The sequence below is a fragment of the Gadus macrocephalus genome, chromosome 7 (assembly GCF_031168955.1).
Source record: "Gadus macrocephalus chromosome 7, ASM3116895v1".
In the NCBI taxonomy this organism is placed as follows: Eukaryota; Metazoa; Chordata; class Actinopteri; order Gadiformes; family Gadidae; genus Gadus; species Gadus macrocephalus.
This window is the reverse complement of record NC_082388.1, coordinates 26,512,461-26,532,491: the sequence shown is the minus strand read 5'-3', so window position 1 is coordinate 26,532,491 and position 20,031 is coordinate 26,512,461. Positions and strand designations below refer to the sequence as shown.

The 20,031-nt window shown below is 49.9% G+C and overlaps 2 protein-coding genes across 4 annotated transcripts in view; both read left to right on the top strand.

The window, feature by feature from the left end:
- Positions 1 to 4,729, top strand: part of LOC132461445 (kinase suppressor of Ras 2-like) — a 12,762-nt gene extending 8,033 nt beyond the window's left edge. The window contains 4 exon segments of the mRNA XM_060056530.1: positions 1,136 to 1,512; positions 1,514 to 1,721; positions 2,232 to 2,248; positions 4,592 to 4,729. Of these exon segments, the coding sequence (XP_059912513.1) occupies positions 1,136 to 1,512; positions 1,514 to 1,721; positions 2,232 to 2,248; positions 4,592 to 4,729 (740 nt within the window).
- A 322-nt stretch (positions 4,730 to 5,051) lies between these two features.
- On the top strand, positions 5,052 to 19,251 carry LOC132461062 (kinase suppressor of Ras 1-like). 3 transcript variants are annotated; one of them, XM_060056126.1, is made up of 17 exons: positions 5,052 to 5,316; positions 5,431 to 5,497; positions 5,830 to 5,913; positions 6,463 to 6,524; positions 6,636 to 6,745; positions 7,192 to 7,360; positions 8,298 to 8,339; positions 9,320 to 9,368; positions 9,962 to 10,022; positions 11,295 to 11,648; positions 11,956 to 12,152; positions 12,398 to 12,494; positions 12,760 to 12,893; positions 13,342 to 13,473; positions 14,412 to 14,547; positions 16,190 to 16,323; positions 17,411 to 19,251. In XM_060056126.1, exons 1-17 carry the CDS (start codon positions 5,097 to 5,099, stop codon positions 17,415 to 17,417), a joined length of 2,055 nt encoding a protein of 684 aa, XP_059912109.1. In that variant the 5' UTR covers positions 5,052 to 5,096; the 3' UTR covers positions 17,418 to 19,251. The 3 variants fall into 3 exon arrangements, with proteins under 3 accessions (XP_059912109.1, XP_059912111.1, XP_059912110.1); XM_060056128.1 differs by lacking the exon at positions 8,298 to 8,339; XM_060056127.1 differs by lacking the exon at positions 8,298 to 8,339 and having other exon boundaries at positions 11,292 to 11,648.
- Positions 19,252 to 20,031: the final 780 nt, after the last annotated feature.

The window sequence follows — 20,031 nt, the reverse complement described above, 5'->3', positions numbered from 1 at the left end:
AGGGCCAATTTCAATCAAACGTATTACTGCAATACCTTACTGCGTCCGTATCTCTGTCTATGGCCTATACTTATTTGGGAGCGCCTGGTCCTCTGCCAATGCTACCGCGACAACAGCTTTCCGGGTGGCGTCCATGTTTTCCTCCAATGGCCGAGCGAAATGCTAAACGCTTGAAGTGTGGGCGTGGCGTCAGATCCGAGATCCGAGTCGGTTCGCAGAGAGTAGTAAAACACAGCAATAGCCCCCCCACCCATGGCCACGCCCACCGATGCCTGACCACGCCCCCATAAGGGCATGGCCCCGCCCACCTGGGCCTGACCAGTGCCGTGTTCCAATGTCCATACTATCCGTACTTATTAGCTTAGTTTGAGTACGTAGGGCGTTCCAATTCAGATCGGGCGAAAATAGTGTACTTAAAGGACCCGGATGGTGCACTCAAAACGGTCAAATCGCGAAGTGTGTGGTGATGTACACTTTTCGTACTCAACGGCAGCCATCTTAGCTACGTAGCGGAAGAGGGCGGAGCCAGGCTGAGGCAAAGTCGGCGCATTTTCCACATAGCCTGGATTAATAGTCATTTTGTAGTTTTTATAGTTTTCATAGCTTTTTATAGCTGCTAGGCGCAAAGAGTTCACCGTTCAAAGCGGGATGTTTATTGCGGGGGAGGAGCCGCGGCGGCAGTCATGATCATAATTTCCGGTTAGTGCACCACAGAGTACTCGATATGGAACAACACTGACATCTGAAAATGAGCGCACTTAGTGAGTGTGGATAGTGTACTTTGTTTAAGTGTACTCATGGAAGTATGGATACCGGAACACGGCACAGGCCCTGTTGGAGGCCGGCCACCCCATCCCCCCACACAAACGTTGTTTTAGTGTGTGTGTTACTGTGTGTGTATAGGTGCTGTGTGTGTTGACAGACGTACCAGTGTGTGTGTACAGTGTGTGTACATAGGTCACAGACTGTTTAAGATGTAGGATGTGTGTAGGTGTGGTGTGTGTTTATGGTTGTATGTCACTATGGTGAGGGGACTAACCCCCCCCCCCCCCCCCCCTCCTCTCCCCCCCGCCCCCCCCTCCTCTCCCCCCCCCCTCCTCTCCCCCCCTCCCCCCCCCCCCTCCTCACCCCCCAGGTGGCGAGCTGCGTGAGGACGGCGTGCCCTGGCTCTCTGAGCCAATCAGGAGGGACAGCGGCTCCCTGCTGACCGCCGAGCAGCTGTGCATCATGGGAGGAGGGGGAGGGGCCCCCCTCGCCCTCCGCCCCCACAGCCCCTCCCCCCTCGCCCGCCCCTCCACCACGCCCTCCACCCCGTCCACGCCCGGCGGCGCCTGGCCCCCACCCCCACCCCCCCACCCCCACCACCACCACCCCGCGCTCCGGCTCCCGCGTCGGCCGCCGACGGCCACGCCCCCGCCTGCGTCTGCGGCGGGGACGGCCCCCCGGCGGCGGACCCCCTTCCCCGTGTGTCTGGCGCGCGCGGCGGCCCGCCTCCAGGGCCGCGCGGGCACGCCCCCCCGCCACCCCGCCCTCGCGGCGGCGCCCGCGGCTGAAGCCCCCCTGCACGCCGCCGCCCCCCTCCCGGAAGGTGCTGCAGCTGCTGCCCGACATCACGCTGACCCGCAGCAAGAGCCACGAGTCGCAGCTAGGCAACCGCATCGAGGACCCCCCCCCGCCGCCACCGCCGCCGCCGCAGCCGCCGCCGCAACCGCCACCAACAAGTAGGTGCTTCCTGTTCGGACCGGGGGGGCGGGGTTTAAAGAACAGCTGAGTTACCACCAGACGTTCTACCGTACTGAGGGGGGCTGGGGTTAGAGTCAAGGTGGGGGGGGGCCCCGTCTCCTTAAGTTGGGTTTTAGGGTTCAAGGTTCAGGGTTAGGGCTGGTATTAAGAGGGTATATAGTTAGGGTATGAGGTGGTTAGGGGTTAGGGTATGAGGTGGTTAGGGGTTAGGGTATGAGGTGGTTAGGGGTTAGGGTATGAGGTGGTTAGGGGTTAGGGTATGAGGTGGTTAGGGTTAGGGTATGAGGTGGTTAGGGGTTAGGGTTGGTGTTGGGGTATAAGTTAGGGGTTAGTGGTTAGGGTTTAGGTTTAGGGTGACATGACGAGTCCTTGCACCGGGCAGGTTAACAATTCAGTTTGAAGTCCAAACGTCAAACGGAAAAGCAGCAGGAATGTGGGTCTGGATTCCCAGAGCCCCTCAGGGTGCAGTGCCCCATACTGTCCACCAGGGTATCTGGCCCTCATGGTACCCCTGTTGGCTGGGCTCCACCAACAAGACGCGCTAAGCTGTCAAAACAAACACTCTGTTCTCACGCACAGAGAGGAGCACAATGTCTCTCTCTCTCTCTCTCTGTCTCTCTCTCTCTCTCTGTCCTCTGTCTCTGTCTCTCTCTCTCTCTCTGTCTCTGTCTCTGTCTCTGTCTCTCTCGCTCTGTCTCTCTGTCTCTCTCTCTCTGTCTCTGTCTCTGTCTCTCTCTCTCTCTCTCTCTCTGTCTCTGTCTCTGTCTCTGTCTCTGTCTCTCTGTCTCTCTCTCTCTCTCTCTCTCTCTCTCTCTCTCTCTCTGTCTCTCTCTCTCTCTGTCTCTCTCTCTCTCTCTGTCTCTGTCTCTGTCTCTGTCTCTCTCGCTCTGTCTCTCTGTCTCTCTCTCTCTGTCTCTGTCTCTGTCTCTGTCTCTGTCTCTCTCTCTCTCTCTCTCTCTGTCTCTGTCTCTCTGTCTCTCTGTCTCTGTGTCTCCTCTCTCTCTCTCTCTCTCTCTCTCTCTCTCTCTCTCTCTCTCTCTCTCTCTCTCTCTCTCTCTCTCTCTCTCTCTCTCCCCCCCCATCCCTCCCTCCTCTGCTATGGGTAAAGTTAATCCCCTCCATCAGATTCCCAGGGATTAGGAGTCATTTCAAAACAGGAAGTCTTCCCTGGGACCAACACACAAACGCCTGTGCGCCCCTGCTCTGTCACTGACGAGATGAGCTCTCAGCATCCTGAGCGGTTCAGCCAGCCCGTCGATGGAGAGAACCGCTCCCACAGAGAGACCTCCAGTGTGGGATCTAATCACATCCTGTGATCAGACACTAATGGACTGCACTCATACAGCTCTATTCTAACCAGCCGCCGCTCAAAGCGCCTCACAATACCTCACAATACCGCGCGACAGTCGCCCATTCATGCACACACTCACACTCCGACAGCGGGGTCCACCGCGCAAGGCACTTAGGTCGAGGTGCCTTGCTCAGGGACACCTCGATACTCTAGCTAGGAGGGGCCGAGTATAGTAGATAGTATAATGAGTATAGTTTATAGTATATAGTATGAGTATAGTATAATGAGTATAGTATAATGAGTATAGTTTATAGTATATAGTATGAGTATAGTATATAGTATAATGAGTATAGTATAATGAGTATAGTATAATGAGTATAGTTTATAGTATATAGTATGAGTATAGTATAATGAGTATAGTATCATGAGTATAGTTTATAGCATATAGTATGAGTATAGTATATAGTATGAGTATAGTATAATGAGTATAGTTTATAGTATATAGTATGAGTATAGTATAATGAGTATAGTATAATGAGTATAGTTTATAGTATGAGTATAGTATAATGAGTATAGTTTATAGTATGATGAGTATAGTATATAGTATAATGAGTATAGTATATAGTATAATGAGTATAGTATAATGAGTATAGTATATAGTATGAGTATAGTATATAGTATAATGAGTATAGTATAATGAGTATAGTATATAGTATGATGAGTATAGTATATAGTATGATGAGTATAGTATATAGTATAATGAGTATAGTATATAGTATAGTATATAGTATAATGAGTATAGTATATAGTATAATGAGTATAGTATATAGTATGATGAGTATAGTATATAGTATAATGAGTATAGTATATAGTATAGTATATAGTATAATGAGTATAGTATACAGTATAATGAGTATAGTATATAGTATAATGAGTATAGTATATAGTATGATGAGTATAGTATATAGTATAATGAGTATAGTATATAGTATAGTATATAGTATAATGAGTATAGTATACAGTATAATGAGTATAGTATATAGTATAATGAGTATAGTATATAGTATGATGAGTATAGTATATAGTATAATGAGTATAGTATATAGTATAATGAGTATAGTATATAGTATGATGAGTATAGTATATAGTATAATGAGTATAGTATATAGTATAGTATATAGTATAATGAGTATAGTATACAGTATGATGAGTATAGTATATAGTATGATGAGTATAGTATATAGTATAATGAGTATAGTATATAGTATAGTATATAGTATAATGAGTATAGTATATAGTATAATGAGTATAGTATATAGTATGATGAGTATAGTATATAGTATAATGAGTATAGTATATAGTATAGTATATAGTATAATGAGTATAGTATACAGTATAATGAGTATAGTATATAGTATAATGAGTATAGTATATAGTATAATGAGTATAGTAGTATTCAGAAGGCCGACTGGTCTCCCAGGGTGTGTTGTGGCAGAGCACTCACCTGCAGGTAGTACACAGGTGTGCTGGTGCCACCTGACACACCTGTGCTGTTAGCCCGGGATTAGAGAGGTGGTGTCAGGACGTCCCGTCGGGCCAACGCCCGATCACCGCGCTTATCTCCAGACCGCGGGTCGACCCGTCACCTGTTGCACAACACACCTGGGCCCGGGCCAGGGAACGCTGGCCAGCTGACCGCTATCTGTCACTCACTGACTCACTGACTCTCTCTCTCTCTCTCTCTCTCTCTCTCTCTCTCTCTCTCTCTCTCTCTCTCTCTCTCTCTCTCTCTCTCTCTCTCTCTCTCTCTGTCTCTGTCTCTGTCTCTCCCTCTGTCTCTGTCTCTCTCACCCGCTAAAAATCGGAACATTATCGACATGAATAATTTGTTGTTGTATGGTTTACGAATTAGGATGCCAACTTGAGAAAGAACTTTTGTTAATAGTTTCCCTCTCTTCACTCCCTCTCTCTCTCTCTCTCTCCTCCCCCCTCCCTCCCCCTCTCCTCCCTCCTCCCTCCCCTCTCCAGGAGTGCTAATAAGAAGAACAAGCTGATCCTCAACATGCAGGTCAACGGTAACGGGTGTGATGAGCCCCCCCAGCGGCACCAAGCGGGGACCCCCGCCCGCACCCCCGGGTCCAGCACCCCCACCCCCGCCCGCACCCCCGGCTCCGGCGCCCCCACCCCCGCGAGGACCCCCGGGTCTGGGACCGGGACCCCGGTGGCGGCCTACACCCTGCCCGGGACGCCCACCCTCATGGAGGAACACGGCTCCATGAACAGTGGGTGGAGGGATGGGTGGAGAGATGGGTGGAGAGATGGGTGGAGAGATGGGTGGAGGGATAGAGATGGGGGGTGTTATCTGTGTTGACTGTGTTTTCTTTCTCTCCCTCTAGATAACTCCGGACACCGTGGATCCCCACAAACCGTGAGGAGAGACATCGGCCTCGCAGTCACACACAGGTGGGTTAGCCTAGCTTAGATTAGCCTAGCCTAGCCTAGGAGAGACATCGGCCTCTCCTCGCATTCACACACACAGGTTAGTTAGCCTAGCCTAGCCTTTCAGCTAATATTAACCCCTTTGTGGAGAGGGCAGAGGCTTTGCAGACACACGCAGGTCATCTAACTAGCCTAAACCTTCCAGCTGAAGACCCTAATAACATAACAGAACGTAACATCTTAAAAACCTCCCCTACTCCTCAATGCATTTTAGAACAATGTTTCAAACCCCTGAGTAGAGATAGAAGTCTGTGTATTGGTCGTTTCGTCAGTGACGGGTCTGGTTCTTTGTTCAGGTTCTCCACCAAGTCCTGGCTGTCCCAGACGTGTCAGGTGTGTCAGAAGAACATGATGTTTGGGGTCAAGTGTAAGCACTGTCGGTGAGTACCTCAACCACAGCTAGTGTGAGACTACCGTACTACTGTTGGACTACTTTACCACTATTTTACTGGCTTACGTCTATTTTCCCACTTATTTACTACCAATTGACCACCCTTATTCTACTATACCATATTTTTACTTGTATTTTACTACTATTGAACTATAATGGTATTCCTTGCTCAAGGGTACCTATCAGGTAGACTGTGGACGTTCGGGTTTGACCCAGGACCTTTGGGGACACCCTTACCCCTAGGCGTCTCTGACCTGTCTCGTGCTAAACATAACTTATGCAGTTACTTAGCAGTTAATGGTTAATTGACTGCATTTGTACAGCGCTTTTCTAATCAGTGGTCACTCAAAGCACTTTTCAATACTGCCTAACAATCACCCATTCACACACAAAGCTGTGTCAGCCACACAAGGCGGCGGCAGCCGGCTGGCACCGGTTAGGGCGGGTTAGGGTGCCTTGCTCAGGGACACCTCAGCACTAACTCACATGCCGCCCACTAGCAGTCTTCCTAACGATGCCGTTGCCGTCTCCTCCTCAGGTTAAAGTGTCACAACAAGTGCACAAAGGAGGCTCCCTCGTGTCGGATCACCTTCCTGCCCAGTACGTCTCCTTCCAGATCTTTCTCTGTGATCTCCATGTGATTCACGTATCGGTACCAGAGATGTTTCCCCTTCATGGCGCTGAAATCCGTCCCTCCGTTCCTCCCTCTAGTCGCCAAGATCCGCAGAACCGAGTCGGTGCCGTCCGACATCAACAACCCGGTGGACCGGCCCGCCGAAGCGCCCCAGTTCGGGACGCTGCCCAAGGCCTTGACCAAGAAGGTAACCACACACTGCTACTGGGAACACTGGCTGCACTGCTTTAGCAGAAGAAGATTGTGTGTGTGGGAGCAAATGGTCACGCAAACCCCGGAACGCTGATAGGATGTGTACCTCAGACTGCATGGCGTCCATTTGCATCCATCTTTTGCAATAGCATTGCTGTACATAGCATGCTAACAGCATACTTCAAATCTGGCCTGTAAGCAGGCTAACTCTAGCACAAGAATGCATTTGCCTATTAGCATGAACTCTAGCCAGCCAAAGCACTGGTCTATTAGCATGCGAAGTCTAACATTTTAGCACGCTAACATGCTACCACTAATATGCTAATATGCTAATGCATAGCTAGAGCAGTCGGGGGTTTAGGGAACTGAGCCCCGCGATGTTTGTATGTGTCGGTCCATCGACTGGCTATGTTCATTGGGTGCGCTTGTTTCTCCACCCAGGACCACCCCCCTGCGCTGAACCAGCTGGACTCGAGCAGCAACCCCTCCTCCACCACCTCCTCCACCCCCTCCTCCCCTGCCCCCTTCCAGCAGAGCAACCCCCCCAGCGCCACGCCCCCGCCCAACCCCTCCCCGAAGGGCCCTCGCGACGGACGCTTCCACTTCCCAGGTGAGGCCCCGTCCGACTGGGAGCCGCCGGGACCGAAATCCACCGCACCTTCAGGATTTCTTGTTTGCTCTTGTTTGTTTTTTGTTTTACACCTCCACGAATAAGATGAGCTTCGCTTTATCAGATCAGATCAATTCACTTCAGTCATGCGAGTCATTGCGGGACACGGCAGCAAATGTAAAAGGGACAGTAAAATGAATAAAAAGAGATGTTAAATAACTAGATTAAAAAAATATCGAACGGATGTATCTATGTACCTTTATAATATGATTAGAATAATTAGAATGTATTGTAAAGGCAGATAAACATGGCAACCAAAGCAGCATGCGATGCAGGACAGAGGACCGCCTGAGGCCAGAGTCCAGAGTCCCAGGGCGTTGGACCGTAAGGCGACCCGGGTACATTACCCGCTAGGTGTGTCCTCAGAGCGGGCTGGTGGAGGGAGAGAGGGGGCCAGCTCAGTGCTAGACATTCAATTCAATTCAACTTTATTTGTATAGCCCTTAATCACCTGTACAGTCTCAAAGGGCTCAACCGGCCTTGTATTTATGACATGTTTATGACCCCTGGGCCTAGACCCCCAGAGGGCAAGAAAAACACTCCCTTAATTAGCAAGGAAGAGATCTTCAGAAGGAACGCAGAGTGGAGGACCCCTCCTTCCAGGGAGGATGAGGCGTGCAATATGTGCCCTAATTGCCATGCAAACATACGTAGACATGCATGTGTCTTTCCTCTAATAATACTACTAACATACACTTTGATTACTCTGGATTGCCCAACTTCCCCTTCGCTTCCATCTTTACAATAATCAGTCTAACACTTCTGATCTTCTCTAACACTCCCTCCCTCCCTCCCTCCCTCCCTCCCTCCCTCCCTCCCTCTCTCACCCTCCTCCTCTCCGTCTGGTTGTCTGTCTCTGTCTTCTTTTGACCCAAAGCTGCCTGCTACTTCCAGCACAGACAGCAGTTTATCTTCCCTGGTGAGTTGGTGGGCACAGACACTGGACGGTACCTGTAGATTCCCGCGATTATACCTGGACGTTACCAGTAAATTACCTCGATATTACCTGGACGTTACCAGTAAATTACCTCAATATTACCTGGATGTTACCAGTAAATTACCTCAATATTACCTGCATACCACATGCATAGTTGCCACAGATATGATCTACTTATTAGCTGGATTTTATAACGTCCATGTAATATGTTCTGCAGGTAGCCTGCTATGCTAAAGGTAATCTACAGGTAATAAAACCATTACCTGTAGATTACTGGTGTAGTACTTGTGGTACACACTCTGTCTTACATGGATATTACCTACGTGCTACCTGTATATTACCTTGCTAGTACATGCATACACTATCTGCATATCACCTGCATGCCAACTAACAGGACAGTTCTTGCATTTTACCTGCATGCTTACTACCAGGATATCACCTGCTCAGTCTCTCCTCTCCTCAAACCTTCTGATGTGTGGACGATCTGTGTGAACACGACGTTTCACACTCACTGGTCTGGAATGAGATGAATGAGGTGGAATGAGGGGAGGAGCCAGGGTTTAGTTCCCACGCTTCTGGTTTTCAGCCTACCGTTGTCCTTATTGTGGGGTCGGTCTCTGTGTTTCCATAATTGTATACGCTGTATATTTAGATTCTGGAAGACAGGGCTGATCTCTTAAGTGAGGTATCCATCTTGTTTTCCTCTCAACCGTTTAAAGGTAGACCGCCACCCTGGGCTGGTCTCTCCTATGAGGGTAGCGCTCCGTACGCGTGTCGGGGAACGATCGCCGTCCAGTAATTAATACGTGGGAAAGTTGCTCCCTTAACGGGGAAGGTGAACCCGGACTGGTGACGTCATGACCTCCTGACCTCTCCCTCAGTTCCTGACCTCATGAACATCAACAAACACAATTCGGTTTGTTTGTGTTGTTAATTAAATGTCCCGTTTCTGCTCCCCACAGATGTGTCCAGTCCAGTCAGTTTGCACTCCGAGCTCGCTGCCGACGCTGTGTAAGTCCTCCACCGACCTGATTGGTCGGTTTTGTTTTATCCCCCTCACATATGTCGTACGTCCTGGCACTTAAATAAATTACTTAATATTGTGTAGCATCTTACCCTAGCTATCTTTGTTGTATATGGTGAATGGTGTAACCTAGCGATTGTTAGTGCTTGGAACTCGGTTCTATGAACATCCTTACTGTCTGTACATCCTTGTACAGACAGTGATATATTGTTGTTTCTCCTTCTTCTGACAAATGTACTTAATGTAAGTCGTTTGGATAAAAGTGTCTGCTAAATGCCCTAAATGTAAATGTTAATTTAAATCGAACCTTCCACGTAATCAGGTACAATTCACTGACATTCATTAAAATCTCTTTTGAAAGAGGCCTTCTTGGCCAAGAAGGCGGGATTAAAATACCAACAACAACGTTTAAAACTCAAAGAACACGTTAAAAGTCGTGTTAAAGAAGTACAGCGACCCCTGCTTCGACGGCAGACTGATGATCACAGTATGGAGCCCCCACGCTCTCTCTGTATTCCCTCTACTCTACTGTGTATTCTACCGTCCTCATCGGTGCGTTTTGTCTCGGTGTTGACGGCAGCGAGGCGGAGACGGGCGCGGATGACGTCCATAACCAGCTGGTGGAGGACGACGACGAGGAGGTAACCCTGCTGCTGGCGTGATCCTCAGGAGACCCGCCGTGTAGTCACGTCTCCTCTCAGGCGTCACCGCGGGCTGGGACGGGACTGACCTTCTGCCTGTTTGTGTTCATGACAACACGAGTTGATATCAATACACTTCACTTCAGAGGTGTTCTGCATGGATGCCGTTGCCGGGGGGCGTCAGCTCTGTTTGTGGCCCAACAAGGGGAAACCGTGCAGGTGTCAACAGCCGAGTCAGGCGGAGACAGATCTGGCTGGGAGGGTTGGAGGGTGGTGTGGCGACGCCACCTGCTGGTGTGTTGTAGCATGACTCTGGAGGTGCAGTTTCCAAACAGCAGGGGTTCTCAAACCTTTTCTACTAGTGTACCCCCTCTAAGAGTACCTCCTTCACCAGCACCACTCTTTTTGGGATAGAAATAAATAAATGAACTTAAATAATATGTGTTGTATTAGGTAGAGTGAACATGAACACTAAAAGGGTGTGAATACTCGTAAGTTAGTGAGAAACATGGGCCTGTGCTTCATGCAGCTGTTGGCTAATTTCTCCCCACAAAAGGAGCACAACGCCGGGGGAGGGTCCGAGCAGTACCCCCTGGAGTACTACAAAGTACGCGTACCCCTGTTTGAGAACCACTGCCTTCGAGGGAGCGCATTATGATCCATTGAGTGGACACTCTTGTCCATAGGGTCTCACAGTAGAGTCACCGCACCGTGTTTACAGGAAGACAAACTGTGTTGCATGCAATCATCTCGGCTTGAATTGGATGGTAGATTATACGATACATTTCGATTTTAAAGCTTGGTTTTATGCTATATAGGTTGTATCAGCGATGTTTGGCGACGTCACTCCTGTTGGTATTCGAAGAGAGATCCCAAACAAACAGAGCCAGCCCGCCCCTCCCTACCGTGTTGTGTACATCCAGTAAAAACTATCACGGACGCAGCGCAAAATTCCCACAACACCCACCGCTTGTCGGTGATTAGTTGGAATACTATTTATTTTGGTTTTGATTGGTTGGTTGTACCATTTGTTTTTGTGTACGATCTCGGAGCATAGGCTGTCAGGCTACAGAGACGCGTGTTCATGACGGCCTGCTTATTGGGCGGGCAGCTAGCGGATTGTGAGGAAAGACCAGATGAATGTGATCATTTATGTTTCGGCCTAGCATCGCTGACACGACCTTTGACGACTGAGAACGTAGACAGACTTTATAGACGTGACCCGGGGTGCAGCCACCAACAGTAGGCCCGTCTGTGTGCACGTCTCAGCAGGAAGCAGAGGAGGACGCCCGGTTAGGAGAGCACGCTGTAGACCACCAGCAGCACCCCGACGAACGGGACGAGGACGAAGAGGAGGAGGAGGAGGAGGAGGAGGAGGAGGAGGACCGGCGTGGTCACCACGGCGACCACGAGGACGACGAGGAGGGGGAGGAGTACGGGGAGGACGGGCGCCACAACGGGGTGTCGGACGGCGAGTGCGAGGGCGACGAGCTGGACGACCTGCCCAACTCCTGCAGGAACCCGTGGCGGGGGCCCATCTCCCGCAAGGCCAGCCAGACCAGCGTGTACCTGCAGGAGTGGGACATCCCCTACGAGCAGCTGGACCTGGGGGAGCTCATCGGGAAGGTGAGCACTCGGGTGGGGTCTGGGGGGTCTGAAGAGGTCTGAGAGGTCTGAGGGGTCCTAGGGGAGTCTTGGGGATCCTGGGGGAGTCTGGGGGGGTCTAGGGGAGTCTGGGGGGGTCTGGGGGATTATGGGGGGGTCTTACATGGGTTTAATGACAGGTGAGGGCGGGACTTCCGTTGCATGGGTTTAATGACAGGAGAGGGCGGGACTTCCGTTACCAACCCATAAGGGAAGTTACCCGGACCTGGTTCAGGGTCCAGGTCTGATCTGAACGTGAGGTGCTAAGTCTGGCTCTGTGTCTCCTTAGGGCCGCTGGGGGAAGGTCCACAAGGGGCGCTGGCACGGCGAGGTGGCCATCCGCCTGCTGGAGATGGACGGGAACAACCAGGACCACCTGAAGCTCTTCAAGAAGGAGGTGATGAACTACCGGCAGACGCGCCACGAGAACGTGGTGCTCTTCATGGGCGCCTGCATGGCCCCGCCCCACCTGGCCATCATCACCAGGTGAGAAGGCACAAACCCAGCGCACCTGGCTGGAAACAAACTCCATCACTTCAGTCCATCGCTCTTTTGGCATGGAAGAAAAGTTAATTTTATATAATGAACAAAATAATATCTTGGTTGTAAACATTGAAACAATCTCGATACGACGACGATCTACAATGATCACATATTATTTAGCATGGTATAGGAATATGTACCTAGACACAGACCTAAATGTTGACACTGGACCGTGCTTCGATCCCCAGCTTCTGCAAAGGCAGGACGTTGTACTCTGTGGTGCGGGACTCCAAGAACCCCCTGGACATCAACAAGACCCGGCAGATCGCCCAGGAGATCGTCAAGGTAGGGCCGGCCTCCTCTGTTCAGCGCTCGGCCGCGTGGACATGTTTGTACCCGCGATACGAGGTGTGACGCGACGTGTGTGTGTCCACGGTACGAGGTGCGGCAGGATGTGTGTGTGTCCACAGTACGAGGTGCGGCAGGATGTGTGTGTGTGCCCACGGTACGAGGTGTGTCAGGATGTGGGTGTGTCCCCAGTATGAGGTGGAACAGGATGTGCGTGTGTGCCCCCGGTTCGAGGTGTGACAGGATGTGCGTGTGGTTCCAGGGAATGGGCTACCTCCACGCCAAAGGCATCGTCCACAAAGACCTCAAGTCCAAGAACGTGTTCCACGACATCAACAAGGTGGTGATCACGGACTTCGGCCTGTTCGGGATCTCTGGAGTGGTCCAGGAGGGAAGGTAAGACCCCTCTACCCTCTGGTGCCGTGGAGACCCTGTTGGTCAATTTTGCGACCCCCACGTCTGACATTGCTTCTTTTGAAAAAAATGATATAATAAATATATATTAAATATATGTTAATTGAGCCATCAGACTAAGGAATTGTAGACAATCACATCTCAACACACAACCCCATCACACATCAACCATCACAAATCAAACATCACCATCATACACCACGCATCACGCATCACACATCATACATCACAAATCACACGTCATCCATCAAACATCACACATCACACACAAAAAACCAAACAGCACACATCACCATCACCGATTGAAATCGGACTCCCCTTCATTTAGTTTGGCTGCCCTGACCCGTTGACCTCTGCCCCCCTGACCCCGTTGACCTCTGACCCGTTGACCTCTGCCCCCCTGATCCCGTTGACCTCTGCCCTCCTCTAGGCGTGAGAACAAGCTGAAGCTGCCGCACGGCTGGATCTGCTACCTGGCGCCCGAGATCGTGCGGCGGATGAGCCCCGGAAACAACGAGGACCGCCTGCCCTTCTCCGCCGCCGCCGACGTCTACGCCTTCGGGTACGACCCCTGAGCCCCCCGACCCCAATGACCCTCCTTACCCCAATGACCCCCCCCCCCTGACCCCTGACCCCGACCACCGACACGCCTCCCCTGAGCGGCCCGTGGACGAATGGCTCGTCACGCTGAAGAGACGCAAGCACGGCCCAATAAGAGAGACAAAAACTGAAAGAAAGTAGAAGTAAAAAATAAAGAGGCGTTAAACTAGACTAAACTAAGTTTAAATTAGATCTAAAATGAGCGTTTAAACAATTTACATTTTACAATTAACGTTTAGGGCCTTTAGCAGATGCTTTTATCCGAAGCGACTTACAATAAACACATTTATCAGAAAGAGGAACAACGATACGCTTTCGGTAGAGTAAGGATGTTCATAGAACCAAGTGCCAACACCTACTATCACTAGGTTAACCAATGCCCCGTACACAACAGAAATAGCTATGATACGACGCTACATGATACAAAGTACTATTTTGAAGTGCCAAGACGCACAGCATACGATAAGTGTGTAAGAGGGAAGTGGTGGGAGGGGGGGGTGTGTGTGTGTGCGTGTGTGTGTGTGTTTGTGTGTGTTTGTGTGTGTGCGTGTGTGTGTGTGTTTGTGTGTGTTTGTGTGTGCGTGTGTGTGCTGGTGATGGGGATTTCTGGCTAATGTTGGTGTACTGTATTTCTCAGTTCTGTGTGTATGTGTGTTTGTGTGTGTGTGTGTGTGTGTAGGCGTGGGTGCGCCTTTGTACTTGTGTGCGCGTATCCGTGTGGTGAACGTCGTGCGTCACACATGTGTGTCAATGCATTATTTTGGGGGGGGGGGGGCAGGAGGGAGGCAATGCAGATTCCAGGTGAACTCTGCATAAAGGATAAAGACGTGACGGTGTTGTTTGTTTTGTTTTGTTTGAATTCAACCCCCCCCCCCCCCCCCCCCCCCCCCCCACCAACAGCACCATTTGGTACGAGCTGCAGGCCCGGGACTGGCCAATCACCAACCAGCCGGTGGAGGCCATCATCTGGCAGGTTGGCAGCGGGCAGGGCATCAAGAAGGTTCTGGCGGAGGTCAGCCTGGGCAAGGAGGTCACGGTAGGTCACCCCCCCCCCCCCCCTCTTAACGTTGACCTTTGACCTTTTAGACCAGGGGTCCCCAAACTATGGATACGGCCCGCGGCGCCCCTTTGGCCGGCCCTCCACCTCTCTGCACCTCACCATTTGAACTGGCCCAAAGAAGCAATATTTTTTTTTTTTTTCTTTTTTTTTTTCTTTTTTCTTTTTTTTTTGTTGACGCTGTTCATTCATTCCGTCACCTGAGATTAGAACTCGAGGCCGTCAGTAGGGTATGTATGTGTGACCGTGAGCCACACATACATACCCTAGGCGACCTCCCCTAGGGCGACAAATGCGTTGGGGGCGCCCTCTGGTGGCGCCCTTAATTAAAAAATATATAAATTATAATATACGACGCGAACGGAGAAGCGAGGGGGCGCGGGAGTAATTGCCAGGGTGGCCCGAAACCGTCAGCGGGGCGGCCCGAAACCGTCAGCGTAGAACCCCGCTCGGAAGACCTGTCCAGGGCGCAAGTTGATTTCGAGTCGCTTAGGGCGCCGAAACGGCCAGCGCCGGCTCTGGTTCTAATGGTTGACATCTGTTACATTTGCATCTTGTTTTTTTAACACTAAAATATATTTTTTATTAACCATTTATATTTTATATAATTATATATGTGTCTGTTTTATTTATATGACGTATGTTCATGACCGAATTTCCGCTACCTGACAAGCTGATGGAAGTCATGCGCAGAGAATATCAGGCTGCAGTTGAACAGCAGTGTAATGGCGTGCAGTAAAGTGAGGAAAATTGACAGAGTGTCGGGTTTTTAAAGAACAATGGACCAAGGATTATTTTTTTGTTCCATGGAAAGACTGTGCCATTTGTATTATATGTAAAGAAAATGTGGCCGTGTTTAAAGAATACAACCTTCGCCGCCATCACGAAACCCGCCACAAAGAGTATGCTAGCTTGAGCGGGCTGGCGAGAGATGATAAGGTTCGACGTCTGAAAGGCGGGCTAGCTGCTCAACAGGCCTAGTATACAGCCCACGTGATTGATCCCGGCCCCTCATCACAGTCAGGAACGATAATGTGGCCCCCAGAGAAAAAAGTTTGGGGACCCCTGTTTTAGACCTTTATAGTCTACATGACCGCACTTAACCTTTAAGCATTGACCTTTGAACTTTTTTACTTTAATAATGAAAATGGCTGCACGTAACCTTTTAAACGCTGACCTTTGACCTTTTAGACCTTTAAAATGTACATGTGTGCAATTAACCTATAAACATTGACCTTTGACATTTTGAACCTTTATGATGAACATGAATGCACTTAACCTTTTATCGTTGACCTGAATAATGTACATGACTGGGTTTAGCACTTAGTCATTTTACCTTTAAACCTTTTTTAACCTCATGATGATGAGTAAATTTTTATTTTATCATGCGCGTCATTCCTTTATATCGTCATTGTTTCGTTTTGTAATGTACAATCGTTCCAAAACCCAAAACAGCTTCATCAACAACTCCTGAATCCCTGGTGTCCTGTACCTTTAAACGTAGCATAATGTCCTGCATTGATAAACCTTGGTTAAGGTCGTTCTCATGGTACGGTGAACCAGCCCAGGCCTGGGTCCCACCGGGTGGTTCTGACCCGGTCTCCCGCTCCTCTCTCCCCAGGAGATCCTGTCGGCCTGCTGGGCGTACGACCCGAGGGAGAGGCCCACCTTCACCCAGCTGGCCGAGATGCTGGAGAAACTCCCTAAGCTCAACCGCAGGCTCTCACACCCCGGACACTTCTGGAAGTCTGCAGAGTACGGATCCTAGAGAGGGGAGGGAGGGAGGGAGGGGGAGGGGGAGAGGGAGGAGGGGAGGAGAGGGAGACATTGCACCCTGGGTGGTGGTGGTGGTGGTGGTGGTGGTGGTGGGTGGGTGTGGGTGATGGTGGTGGTTTTGTAGTGGTGGGAGGGTGTTTGTACAGAACTGTTTGTACAGAAGCAGCCTTCGATTGAGCGTAGCGGATAAACTTTCACGATACATTTTTTGTTGAGAAAATCCTTTAAAGGGTTTGAGCGGTCCCTTGGGCGCAGTAAAGACCGAACAATAAACACTGAAGCCCAATGATAGGTCGACGCGATCTAGCGCGGTCCACTGATTGGCTGATGGATCAGTCTCAGTCCTCCCCCGTGACGACAAGTCGTTTCAAAACACAAAAGCAAAAGATTGAACTCCTCTCTCCTTCGCCAACGTCTTTTCCTCGCCATTTTCTCCCTAATATCTTTTAGAAATAATCAGCTTCACTAAATCCTCCTCCTGTCTTTGTTCCTATTAAACTGCTGCTTATTTACAGAAGACTTCTCGGTCTAACCGACGGGACAGATAGTTGGATGTAACACAGTTTCAACAAGACGGAGAGATGAACTCGGAGATGGAAAGGATGCATGAAGCTTTGTGGAAATACGTAGAAATATCAAAAGTTTTACCCTCAGTTGGGATGTTGATCAGTTAGTGACATCACAAGTGGGAGATAGACCCAGATAGTTCAGCCTACCAGTTGGTACGGTCCACTGGGTCTATCTCATCATGCATCTGGATGGATACTTCCTCTTTGATGTCACTAAAGGCCAGATGTATTTTGGTGATAAAAAAGAGGGCCCCTTTAAGTTAAGTAAGTCTGGTGAGATTTCCACCAATCCGAACGTCTGTCTTATGTAGCCTGTGTGTGTGTGTGTGTGTGCGTGTAGGCGTGTGTGCGTGCGTGCGTGTGTGCGTGCGTGTGTTGTTTGCTGGATGTTAAGGTCTGACATTAACTGCTACTAACGCCTCACTGTCTCCTTGCTCCTTCTCTGTGCGCCTCCTTTCCTCCTCCTTCCTCCTCCGCTCCCCCCTCCTCTGATCCAGGTTGTAGCAGCAGCCGGGCAGCAGGCCGCTGTCTGGCCGTCTGGCCGTCTGTCTTGCATGCTCTGAGAGACGATGACAGCGTCGCCTCTCAACCAATCAGACTCTGCTTCCACTAATCCACTCCTCCTCCTCTTCCTCCGTCGCCTCCTGCTCCGCCTCCTCCTGCTAACCAACGCCGCCGCCGCCGCTGCGCGGTCACTTGGCGTCGGGGGCGGGGCGAGTGGTGCATTGTGGGTAGTCACTACCCTACTCTTAACCTTTTCGTTTAAATAAAAAAAGAAGGATCGCCCTTCGCCTTCTTCTTCTGCTGTCTTCGTCTGCCGTGTGGTCGGCACCGCGTGGAGGTCGCAAGGAGGTCGTGTGAAGGTCGTGGGTGGTGGTGTGAAGGTCATGGGCGGGGGTGTTGGCGTGTGCTGAGATTTCTGCTGTACGGACGCTCTGAAGGCCTGGTGATGAAGATGATGACGTTGATGGGCGCCTGCCTCTGCTTCCTCCTCCCATCGCTGTTGTGCTCGGTTCCCCCAGGCTGACCCTCACTCACACACACACGGTCAACATCACGTTGGGGACATGAGCGTCCTTATGGAGCTCACAGCCTCACACACACGCGGTCAACATCACGTTGGGGACATGAGCGTCCTTATGGAGCTCACAGCCTCACACACACACGGTCAACATCACGTTGGGGACATGAGCGTCCTTATGGAGCTCACAGCCTCACACACACGCGGTCAACATCACGTTGGGGACATGAGCGTCCTTATGGAGCTCACACCCTCACACACACACGGTCAACATCACGTTGGGGACATGAGCGTCCTTATGGAGCTCACAGCCTCACACACACACGGTCAACATCACGTTGGGGACATGAGCGTCCTTATGGAGCTCACAGCCTCACACACACACGGTCAACATCACGTTGGGGACATGAGCGTCCTTATGGAGCTCACAGCCTCACACACACACGGTCAACATCACATGGAGGAGGAGATGAACGTCCTGGACACCAGGGCCCCCTCTGGGTCCTGGGGAGACCCTCAGCTTCGTGTTGGCGGAGTGTTTCCTCCTGCGGGGTCGGCCACCGAACCAGATGTTTTACGACCGGACTTGTTCTAAACGGTGTCGGCAGCCCAGGGTTCCCGTCATCGTCGTGGAAACCATCGCCTGGGTTACCAACATGTTATTGGGAACACGTCATCAAATGTCCATAATCAATTAGAATGATCATTTGTCAACAATCAATAACAATTGCTTCATGCAAGTGTAAAGTGCACCTTATAATGGCGTGAATAATTTATTTGAAATATGGGTCTGTATTTTTTTAAGTTATATTCCTGTCCGCACAAAAGAAGAGTCCTGTATCTTCCTAGATGGTGCGTGTGCGTGTGTGTGTGTGTGTTTGTGTGTGTGTGTGTGTGCTGGTGGTGGTGATTTCTGGCTTATGTTGGTGTCCTGTATTTCTCTGTTCTGTGTGTGTATGTGTGTGTTTGTGTGTAGGCGTGCGTGCGCGTATGCGTGTGGTGAACGTTGTGCGTCACACGTCTGTGTCAATACATTATTTAATGTACAGCATAGCAACGCGGTTCTTTAAAAAAACTTTGTACAAACACGTTTTTGTACGTACACATCATGACATTTTGAAATAGGTACTGCTCTCCCTATGAAAGATGTATATATTTCTATTTTTTGCCTGTGTACAAAATACTGTATAAAGACTGTAAATGTGTGTTTTTTTATGTTGATGTCAGAATTCATATTTTTGTATTGCATGTGACTTCCATTCTGTACGCGCTCCGTTCCTCCCTGGGGGGATCAATAAAGTGAAGCTTGTCCCGTCAGACTGCGCCTGCTTCTTAAATCCCCTTGACGACGAGCCAAACTTCCCCCACGAGCTCAGAGTTATTGGACCGTAAGTCGGCGTGCAGAAGTTATTAAACTATAACTTGGTTAAGACGTGGTCGACTACGATGCCAAATACCTTACGGGAACAAAGTGCAAAAGACATGCACACACAGACACACACATCCACCCACACACTTACACTGATACAGACAACACACACACACACTTATGCTGACACACAATACACACACATTCACTAACACACTTATTCTGATAGTGTGTAAGAGGTGTACACTCTTACACACGCACAACAATAGCACAGAGGAAAAGGCAGAATAAAGTTTGTTGCTGTGAAATTGTAGGCCTGATGTTTGAAATCATATGCAACTCTAAAAGGAATGCAGCAAGTCTGAAGAAGATGTTTTATTGTTCTAAAACAAGTTCCCCATCTGTCTCTGGAGCGCTCCTCTGTTGTTATAAAGGTTACTTGAGAGGGACTGAAGTACCCACTAGGGGGGTACAGGACAGGACTGCAGTCCTCCAAAAGGTCTGGAACCACCGTCTCGTATATACGCTGCCACTAGTGGGAGGTGGGGAGTTCAGGAAATCGAAACGTTGTTACTGAAAAGCTGGATAGTTTCACTTCAAACCAATCTAGCTATTTTAGTACTTGACCAATGCTACGGTACCCGAGTGATAAGCATCTCCTCCACGACACAATAGTGCTTTCTGTCCACGGAGCCGACAAAGGAAAGCATGGCCACGCAAATCTGCAT

Coding starts and splice junctions, on each gene's coding strand:
- LOC132461062 (XM_060056126.1), top strand. CDS start 5,097: ATGCAGGTCAACGGTAACGGGTGTGATGAGCCCCCCCAGCGGCACCAA. Junction 12,495..12,759: donor TCGCCCAGGAGATCGTCAAG/GTAGGGCCGGCC, acceptor GTGTGGTTCCAG/GGAATGGGCTACCTCCACGC. Junction 12,894..13,341: donor GGAGTGGTCCAGGAGGGAAG/GTAAGACCCCTC, acceptor GCCCTCCTCTAG/GCGTGAGAACAAGCTGAAGC.